The following is an 11,040-nucleotide window of genomic DNA, read 5'->3' as shown; positions in this document are numbered from 1 at the left end:
TTCATTTGCCTCCTATCCCTTTACTAACATACTTGGTATTGTACAAACAAAGCCAAATATCCGTGAATCGTCTAACATAACACTACGGATTAGGAAAGTAGTACTCCAACTTTAATTTAAAAGAAAAACTAGATTTTGGGCTCGGGCCGAGTCATCACTTGAATAATTGTAACTATGCCTATTTTTCTGTAAAAAAATAAAAACAAATCATAATTAACTCATATTTTTATTAAAATCATTTTTCTTTCTTTGCTATCACTTTATTATATATCGTTTGCAAAATATAACACGTAAATTTGCATAGCCAAGTGGATAAGTCATTAGTGGTTCCAATCACCAAGTTATGGATTCAAATCTTGTATATGTAATTTTTGAATAATATTGGATGACACATAATGACATGTGTCAAATTGAACTCACCTTGTGACTTGGAGGTCACAAGTTCGAGCCCCATCAACTGCGAAGTGCTTGGGAGTGGCTCAAGCGATGACCTGCGGAGCTGGGCTGGTTCACCTGTGCTAGGTGCTGGTTCAGTTAGGGTCCCTTCTTCTTACCTATTAAAAACAAATGTGTCAAGTTGAAAGAGGAGGGCGCCACGTGGTATTGCATACTTTCTTACAAACGCCTTTTGAATTAATAAAGCATGTTGTAGTTATGGACAAATGGAAGGGTACTTATGGTTCAGGGTGTTCATTGGTCCAAACCCGGACCGGACCATAGATCGAAATTTTGATAATTTAAGACCCGAAGATCAGATCAATTATATTTGGATTGGACCCGAACTGTACCGGAAATATCGGTAAAAAACCAGACCGGACCGGTTATAGACCTATTTCTATATTTTTTGACAAGCCAATGGCCCAATAGGCCAATACCTCCGTTAATTTAGACAGTACGGAGTAATACCAAATCCACCTTCATTGTATTCAGTCTCTCTCACATAGTCGCATCACCTGAAGCGGTGGATGCTCGCGCGCTTTCCTGGCTTCCTGCGCATGGCGGTACGTTTCTCTCTCTCTTGCTGTTTCCCGTTTCCGCTTCATAAATGGTGAAATATGAACGCATTCAATTTATTTTCATGCTTAAGAAATTCTCACATTTGCTGCTGCTGCTGCTGCTGAATTGCGAGTATTATACTCCAAATTCTCGATTTATCTGTATTTTCATCTCTTATTGTATCTTCTGAGTTTCAATACATTTTATTTGATAAATTGATAGGGTTTGATTTTATATTTTTGATCATTTGATGTTTAAAATGTTGTTGTTTTGGTATTTCCTTGGAATTTTATGGCGTGATATTGATATTCCATTGATTTGGTTAGATATTGCAATTTAGGGCTGCATTTGAGTATAATCGCACCTTTAAGAACTATTAGGTTAGAACCGCAAGGGACTGATTTTTGAACAAGCTTTGAATGTACGGACTTTAATCAAACCCCTAAATTGTAATGCTGGATCGTTACTGTAAATATTTTGAATTTTCTTTTCCTTGTAAAACAATTAATGTGATAAGGGATCAGAGGTCAACACAAAAGTATTACTCTCTTTTCCCTTAAGATCATTAATTCACATTTCTACCTTGCACGGTCCCGAAATACTAATAGTAGAAACACAGGTAATAATAAGGTAATTTCCCACTAAAATATCAATCACAGTATACTAATTGGAAATGTAGCAATGTCTATCAGATTAACACACAGAAGAAGTAAGGCAGAAAAGGAAATAAGGCAATTTTCAAGTAAAATAAGTTTAGCTAAGTCAAAATCAGGCGAATAGAACACATCCTAAGTAAAGGCAATTCCGCTACCATAATGTCATGGGCTTCAGGTCACTTAGTTAGTTAGTTAACATTCCGGAGGACGGCCGACCTAATTTCTACACTATAAAATTTCGCCTTACATTTTAGTGGAATATTCTTAGCTTACATAACTTCTAAGTCAATCCTCCATCTAAGCACCCAACATGGATATGTGAATAATTCCTTTATCAATCTTGTCATTACCTTGAATGACTTTTCCAAATATTTTGAAATGCTATCCTTTTGGTATAGCATCTCTTTCAATCTTAGTCTGAAGGTCCATGGTATCTTGCCTTTTCCTGAACTTTCACTTCCAAGTATTCTCTTTTTAGTTCTTCTCAACTTGAAATACTTTGACTCTTAAGGTTTTTATCCAAAGTTCTTTTAAGTAAATTTTAAATAAGCTCATTATCCAGTTTGACAGGCCTTGCATGATAATAATCTCGGTGAAATTCTAAAGGCAGATGCTTGTAAGGTTTTGTAAGGGGTATCCAGTATCTTTGACTTTGGTTAAAATTTCTATATAATTTGACTTTCGTTCTACAAATTCCGACTGGGAGGGTAGAAGTCCAAATGGCTTCGTGCTAATCTCTGCCCCTGACTTCACTTTGGCCCTAGTTACGGTTAGGTTGATTCTTTATGGACAGTTCTCCAAGTCGAGGGATAACTGGCTTTGATGCTTTCCGTTGCTGACACTTATGGCATAGTCTACCTGCACCTTATAGCTTGAATATTGGAGCTTCATAGAACTTTTTTTTATTTGCTTGTGCTCCTAAAGTTCTATAGTTTATCTTCTATTCTATTTTTGGTTCAAGCTGTTTCAGCTACTTATCCAGTTGATAGAAGATATTTCAGTAGTTTACACGTGAAAAGAGAAAGGTAGCAAGCTCTGTTGATTGTGTGAGATTTTTCCGTTTTTGGTCCAGCAGAGCTACACTCAAACTTGAAGCATGTAATTTTGCATCCTTATAATCTGCTCAAAACTTCTAAGATGTATCATGTGGGCATACTTTCATTTTATTTACCTGTTAAAAAATATCTTGACCTGGACAAACTTATATTGTGAAGGTATATCCGTAAATATATATAGGCAACTAATGACATGTAAACCTTTTCTAGGGGTTACCTGCTAAACTCATTTATTTCTCTACATAATGTGCGTCTGCATTTGAACAATGTGTCTGAGAGTTTTTGATTGTATACAATTTATAATCACAAGAAAGAGATTTTGTAGTTTGTACAAGAGATATCTGGCTTCTGGCACAACCAGCCAGTATGCAGCTCGATCAAGTCAAGCAAAAATCTTGCGTAACACTCAAATATAATAGGACCCCAAAGTTCCTGGTCGATTACACTGCACTGAGGACTATTATCTCATTTCTGCAAGGCAATCTTGCTCGGACCTGGGTGTCTGCTGAGAGGATCTTACATTCTTGAGCTGATCAACAACTTCCTTGATAGTTGGTCTTACCTGAGGGTTCTGGTTGACGCACTTGCAGGCCACATCGAGAACCTGCAACATCTCTTGTTCATATCCTTTGCCTCTCATGACAGAATCAAATATTTCTTCATGTTTTCCTTCGTTTTTCAATTGCTGCACCCATACAACTATTTCCCTTGATGCCTTTGATTTGGATACCTCCATAGGCCTCTTTCCTGTAAGTAGTTCAAGCATTACAACCCCAAAACTGTATACGTCGCCCCTTAGCGTGGCCACCCAAGCCTGCCCATACTCTGGTGGAATGTACCCCAGTGTTCCAACGAGCTCGGTTGTAACATGAGTTGCATAAGGGAGAATGAGCCTGGATAATCCAAAATCAGCAACATGTGCTTCAAAGTTCTCATCGAGGAGAATGTTACTCGACTTTATATCACGATGCACAATGTGTGGTTCACAGATTTGGTGCATGTAAGCCAGCCCTCTACCTGCTCCAAGAGCTATTTTCAACCGCAGTGGCCAATCAAGTTGGGATGAGCCATTAGGGTTCTCATGCAACCAGTAGTCAAGGCTTCCATTTTGCATATAGGAGTACATCAGTAGCCGAAGACCATCATGGACACAATATCCCAGCAGAGAAACCAGGTTTTCGTGTTGGGCCATTGATAGAACTTCCACCTCTGCTTTGAATTCTCGTTCTATCAGACACATATCTCCCGAAAGCTTTTTGATAGCAAGCTTTGCTCCATTGTTTAAGGTTGCTTTATAAACCAAACCAAAGCCTCCACAGCCAATGATGTTTTCCTGGTTGAAATTGTTGGTGGCTTTCAGTATGTCCAGTATGGTCAAATCCTTGATCTCAGCGGTGTAGCTTGGAAAAACCATTACTAGACTGGTGTCTTTCCCAACTTCTCGAGAGCTGGAGTAACCCATTTCTGTTTCAAACTTGTCATTGTCACCCCCTGGAAGGATCCTTCTCTTGGACATTATCCAGTACACCAGAATCACGAAAATGCATGCAAATCCTAAGCAGACACCAAGGGCAACCCCCAACAACAGTTTCTTGTTTAGGCTTTTTCCGTGGAGAGACTGACGCGCTGTTCCTGGGACCGATTGAGCTGAACAAGGATGATGCTGCAGGACTCGACCACATAACCCTTGATTACCGATAAAGCTGGATTCTGTGAAAGTGTCAAACTGACCTCCTGTCGGTATTGATCCCTCTAGGTTGTTATAGGAGACATTGAACTTTGATAGGAAATTTAAGCTTTGTATTGATGTTGGAATTTCTCCACTCAAATGATTTTGAGAGAGGTCTAGCTGTTCTAGGTTTATGAGATTTGACAATTCTGGTGGGATGCTTCCTGTGAATTGGTTTTCGCTGAGATCCAGTATATGAAGATTCTGTAGTTGACTTATTTCAACTGGGATAGAACCACTGATATTATTGCCTCTGAGGTATATTGCCGGAGGCAGGTTTGCAAGCTGGTTGTATTGCTGTGTACTTGCATTGTTGGGTGCTACAAAGACTGGGAGCTCAAGATAACTTCGATTCAATTTTTCGGCAACCTTCTCTGACAACAAAGCTGGCAGTTTGTTGAGTTGCTTTGGATATTCTCCTGTTAGGCGGTTCTTTGACAAATCCAAGTAGAAGAAGTTTGGCAGAGTTCCAAACCATTCTGGAATTTGTCCTGTGACTTGATTGAATGACAAGTCAAGAACCTCTAGACTCTTAATATGTACAAGCCATTCTGGAACTTTCCCCTTCATTTGACATCCTCCAAATGCAAGAACTTGCAGGTTTTTGAAATCGTCTGGCTGTATAAAGCTCTTTTCACCAGGTATAACTTCATTATAAAAGTTTTTTGACAGGATGAGGGTGGTGAGGCTCTTGCAACCCCTGAAAATCTTGATTGCATTCGATACATTGGTGAAGCTATTGTTAGAGAGAGAGATGAAAGTTAGAGATGGTAAAGTCACTACATTAGGAGAAATTTGTCCTGTTAAGTGGTTGGTGGCTAATCTGACTGCCATTAGTGATTTGCATGAGAACAAGCTCTCTGGCAAATTTCCCGTGAATTTATTGTTACCAAGGTCAAGTATTTGGAGCTGGACAAGTCTTGAGAAATCAAGTGTAGAGATGTTACCTTGCAGAGAATTTACTCGTAAAATAAGCTTTACCAGTTTTGTACAGTTCATCAAGGATGCTGGTACAGAACCACTGAAATTGTTTATGTGAAGCTGCAATTCCTCCAAGTTCGAGAGCCTCCCAACATCCAGAGGAATCATCCCTGAAAACTCATTTGAGTACAACTCGATGACCCTGAGGTTGGTAAGATTAAGCATACTTTCTCCAATTGTTCCGCGTATGTGGTTTGCAGGCACCGATAACTCAACCAGTGACTGCAAGCTGTAAACGTCATCAGGAAGTAACCCGGTTAGAACATTGAAACCTGCCCGGAAAACTTGGAGTCTGGTACACCTGCCTAGTCCAGCAGGAATATTTCCACCAAAATGGTTGTTGGAAAAATCAAGGGTTATGAGCAGAGGAGAAATGGTACATATGGATGAAGGAATCTGACCAGATAAGCCATTATTGCTGGCATTGAAAATGGTCAAATTTGATCCCAAGATAAACCAAGCAGGCTCAATCTTGCCATGTATTTGATTGCTAGAAATATCTACAACCTGAATTGTGGAAGGGAAACTACCATTCAGGGAAAAAGATGTTGAGAAGTTACCATCTAAACGGTTAGAGCTTACATCAATGATTTCAAGGCTATTCAATGAACTAAAAAGTCCTTTTGGGAGAAACCCAGAAAGGGAATTATGAGATATATTAAGGTAAGAAAGACTTGTAAGGCTCTCAAATGAAGAAGATATATTCCCTGTTAATCCTCTCTTCGACAGCGACAAACGGATAACCCGGCCTGTACCATCGCAACGAATCCCTTCCCAGGAGCAGCAATCAGAGTCAGAACTCCAATTCAGTGGACCCAAAGAAGAGGATACAGAATCAGAAAATCTAAGGAGTGATTGCTGATCGTCGGGGTGGCACACTTGCTGCTGGTGAGAGAATGTGAAGGAATATAACAGTAAGATGAAGAGAAGACTGGTTTGAGAAAATGAAGGCTGATGAAGCTCAACAAGCATGGTTTAAAGAATTAAATTCCCGGTATGTGTGATTAATGTTGTTGTTGGTTGTAATTACCTTCTCAAGTAGGGGGCAGTTTTTTTGTTTTGTTTAGTTTGGTTTATTTTTGCTGTGATTGATCAGGAACCAGAAGAAGAGGACGTGAAGATTGGTGCTTGGTCCAGTCATGTGGGCTTCCACTTCCCCTGTTTGTATGCATACCCATCTTCAACCCATTGCTCAAAGGTCAGAGAAAATAATGGGATTTATTTTTTATTTTTTAAAAAAAATACAAAATAATGTTGAATTGTTGATGTGGATATCTTATTTTTTTTGTTTTTTTAATTTTTGATAAAAGATATTAATATTTGTACCAAAAAAAGGGGGAGTATGAGATTATGAGGTCTGAAGTCTGAAGAAAGCGTTTACTTTTGGGGCGGCTATATGTGGAGGAGAGTGGACTTTGTTTAAAAATGATGGATTTGGAAGATTAGTAGAGTGAGAAAATAGAGAGAGAAGCACTCATTGTGGTGACTAATGATATAGAATTAGTAGTGATGAAGATTGATTAGATTATGTATAGTGGGGCTTTATTTAATTATGGTTGTTAATATTGATGGTTATCATAATAACAAATGTGACATTGTATATAACTATATAGTATAATTATTGATGATATTGATATTGGAATGACTTAATTGGTTGCAATTGTAATGGCATACTTTGAGAGAAAGAGAGAGAGAGTGCTCCTCTTAATAATATTCTTTTTGAAGTCTACCATCTTTGTTTGTTTCCCATTTTGGACCCCCACTTCTCCTTTTCCACCCCCACCTTTCATTACCATCATACACACGTTTTTGGTAGCTTGTGGGCTACTAAATCATAGCCAATATTGACTCTCTTATTTTTGTGTGAAAACCTCATCTTTATAGGATCCTATTTATGCTCCCTCCCTTCCTCTCCTAGTGACCTAAAATTATACGAGTACTTCGTACGTAGTACTCCCTCCATCCTGAACACTCGTAACGTTTTGATTGGACACGCTCGTTAATGTACAACTTTGATCACCAATATCTTCAACTACATATTATAAAAACTTATAAAATATTAATATTTTGAAAATATATATTAAGATGAAGCCAACAATATATTATATACCAACATTTGTTTTCATATACTTGAAATAAAATAGAGTCAAAGTGAATTATGTGAATAGTGTAAAAAGTCAAAACGTTGCGAGTATTCCGGGACGGGGGGAGTACTCCACATTTGGTATCAGTTAGTATATCAACATTGAAAAAGTCGTAGATTTTCCTCAAAATGGTACGAGGTTGAGGATTTATGACAAAGCTACGTACAATCTGATGTATAAATTATACTTATTAAACGCTTTAACACATATAGAGTACATGTAACTTTTTTCTCAACTTAAACTAGAAGAGTGTCTGAAGAATTATGAAGTCAAAGCCTTAATAGCTTCTAGCAATCGCTATTCTTTAGAAATTATAACCATGCAACTTAATCATTATAAATTATAATGCATCATTCTTTATCACATGCTTGACATTAGACTTCTCCTTACCACTCTATTTCTCTAAATTACGCTTAAGGATAATAGTCTTCCTGATTAGATAAGTAAGATAATTGTGTCACATCGCCAGTTTTTAATGATTTCACACTATTTAAAAAATGGGGTTTTCAGGGTTGGATTACTATACAATATAACTCCGTACATAAAACTTGTGATATTTTTCTGGCGTAAGTAATCGGTTGTGTCATGTAAGTTATATAATGTGAATGTCATTATGTCAATTAGCTTAGTTGGTAAAATTTTAAAAAGATAAACACCTGAGATCGAATCCTGTTTACATTATTTGTCGTTTTTTCCTTGGTGTCTCTCTCTCAACCAAAAAACTATACAATGTTTGCACTATATTCCGTTTTAAAATTCATGCGGAGTAGCAAAATAGTTAGAAGTAGTACCATAAATGTTTGGTTTAGTGATCCAATATTTTTTTTAGACAATGCCTATTATGGCCAAGCCTAGTGGTTGTGCTTTACAATTGAAAATCGTTATCATAAATTATATTTTTAGTGTTTTTTTTTAAGTTCTCTAGTGGTGTTTTACCTTTTGTTATTTAATTACAAAAACTTCTTCCTGGCTTAAATCGGTTAATTTTAGATAGTTGGTGTTTCTTTTGGCACCACTTTGTTAGACACTTATTTCATTATTTGATATGCCTGTGGAAATTTTGTGGCTGAACGAATAATTGCGCACATAAAGGTATACTCCCTTCGTCCCGGAATACTCGACCCGGTTTGATCGGCACAGAGTTTAAGGGACTTGAATTGACTTATTTAATTTAATAGGTAGTAGTTGATAGTGGTTATTATTTTAATGTAGTTAGTGGGAAATGTGTAAAGGGTGGGGTTGGGGGAGAGTAGGGGTTGAATTTTTAATTATTTTTTGTATGGAGTAGGGGGTAGGTGGGTTAATAGGGGTGGAGTGAGAAATAATATAATATTGTTAGAATATTTCCATTTTTAGAAACAGGTCAAGTATTAAGGGACGCCCCGATAAGGAAAACAGGTCAAGTATTCCGGGACGGAGGGAGTACCTTTTCTCCTTTAACGTTATAGTCTTACATAGACTTATAGATAATGCCTTTTTTTTAAATTGGGGGTTAATAGAGACATATTTGTTATATGGAGTACTTAAAACAAAATCCATTGACAACTCACCATGACCCAATATATTCATATTTAGCTACACGTGTCATGCTTTCACGCCGCCTGAGATGCCATATAGGCAAATTAAAGTTTTTATAATATTATTAAATATAATTGAGTCGAGGACTTTTAGTGAACGTCTTTTGCCCGAATTTGGATAAAACTCCCTTATTTTGATGCATGATCTTGAACAGATTTTAAGTCTCATTTTATAACTGAACTGGACATGAATATGTGAATACTCGTTCATAAATGTTTATGAACTCGTTTGTGTACGCTTATGAACAAGACAGTTTCAATTAAATCAAACTTTGTTAACTTTGTCTACACTTATGAACAAAGACCGTTTCTTCTTTAGCCCATTTAAATCAATTTTTGAGTTCGGTGGAAAGCTCGGGCAATCAGTGTCATTTTTTATGAACATGATCACAATACTCATAACGTCTTTGACGCGACAATTCTGTTCTAAATTCAGTTCCCAAATTGTCAAATCAACCCTCTGTTATTTCTGATCGGTTGATTCAGTCAAGATAATCAATTAAATTGAATGCCCAGATGTGTAAATGTGTAATCCTCCACCCATAAATGAAAAAAACAGACGTGGATAATTAAAGAAATTTCCAATGTTGTTTTCTTTGCATCAAAGGATTTCAAATTGACTATTATTCTGCCCCGATCAATCAGCTATTCACAATAATATTCAATGGCTAATAAATTCTACGCTAGACTATATTCTAAGTGACCTAATTTTCTAATTTCTTTTGTCCCCTAATATTTTCTGATTTTAGGGTTTAATTATTTTTCCTAAACTAGTGAAGTTTTGACTTTTTTTTTGAACTAATAATGATGGGATTTTGGGGCAGGTGGGTCAGCTGAAATATTTATTGATTATTCACAAAAACAGAGCTTTGGAAATTGGTGGGAATTTTAATAAATTGGTCTATTTTGTTGTTAAATACGTTACGATTTACATATGTATGTCAATTAACTTTTTTTTAAGGGAAAGCAAGCGCTTAGTGCATTAATTATGGGACAAATTGTCCATCAAAATATAATGGCCATCCTTGAGGATATTTTTTCTTTAAGCACCTATTTTGATTTCATAGCTTGGTCTCATGTTAAAAGTGAAAAGAACTATGTTGCCCATCACTTAGCTCGTTTAGTGCCGTTCGATGTATGTCAATTAACTTAGTAATTTTTGCATCAAAAAAAACTAACTTAGTAACTTAGTTGGCCTGAGAGTCAAAATCCATCCTTAAGATCAAATTCCGTCTAACATCATTGATTTTGTCTCTTCTCATAATCTCATACCATAAAAAACAAAACACACTTATTTAATTAGTGTATGTAGTACTAGTAGACTAGTAGTGAATTAGAAGATTGATTTTGGAGTGATAATGGGATAAGAAAGAGAAAAAGGTAAGGAAAAAGGTGCCAATTTGGTAGGGTTCTTGTATTAATTTATAAATTTTCCTATTTAATGTTGTTTAAGGATTCTTATTTTTGATTTGGTGTTCTGTAAAGTTAATGTGACTACTGATAATTAATAGTTCCCTCAAAAAAAAAAACTGATAATTAATAGTAATTTCCGTAAATTAGGAGCTTGATTTAGGGGTTAGAATTAAGTCAAGGGGGGTGTAGTTTATTGATTGATTGTGTTTTTCGTCCGAATTAAGGAAAGAAATGTTGTTCATTGGCTGAATATTTAATTAGTATGATAATTTTGTTGTTAATCAGTTGTTGTGTGGTCTTTGTTATGATTCTCCACTGTTAGAAGTTACTGATGAGAGTATATTTGTTCTCAAAAAACTACAAGTGGGAACAAATGCTACTAATTAATTCGAATTATTTTTAATCATCATGCATAACCTTGCATGCTTATGGCTGATAGTTGCAGTTTTTATAAGTTAAGATGGGAATAACAACAATTTGTTGGTCACT

General features: G+C 36.4%; 1 protein-coding gene across 1 annotated transcript; it reads right to left on the bottom strand.

Moving 5' to 3' along the window:
• Positions 1-2,792: 2,792 nt before the first annotated feature.
• LOC110787179 (tyrosine-sulfated glycopeptide receptor 1) lies at positions 2,793-7,018 on the bottom strand. The gene has a single exon (XM_021991753.2). The coding sequence runs from the start codon at positions 6,387-6,389 to the stop codon at positions 3,168-3,170; it is 3,222 nt and encodes a 1,073-aa protein (XP_021847445.1). The 5' UTR covers positions 6,390-7,018; the 3' UTR covers positions 2,793-3,167.
• Between the last annotated feature and the right edge of the window lie 4,022 nt (positions 7,019-11,040).

This window comes from Spinacia oleracea, chromosome 1, assembly GCF_020520425.1.
Source record: "Spinacia oleracea cultivar Varoflay chromosome 1, BTI_SOV_V1, whole genome shotgun sequence".
Taxonomy (NCBI): Eukaryota; Viridiplantae; Streptophyta; class Magnoliopsida; order Caryophyllales; family Amaranthaceae; genus Spinacia; species Spinacia oleracea.
Note: the sequence above shows the minus strand (reverse complement) of the source record. Positions and strands in the feature narration are given on the sequence as shown.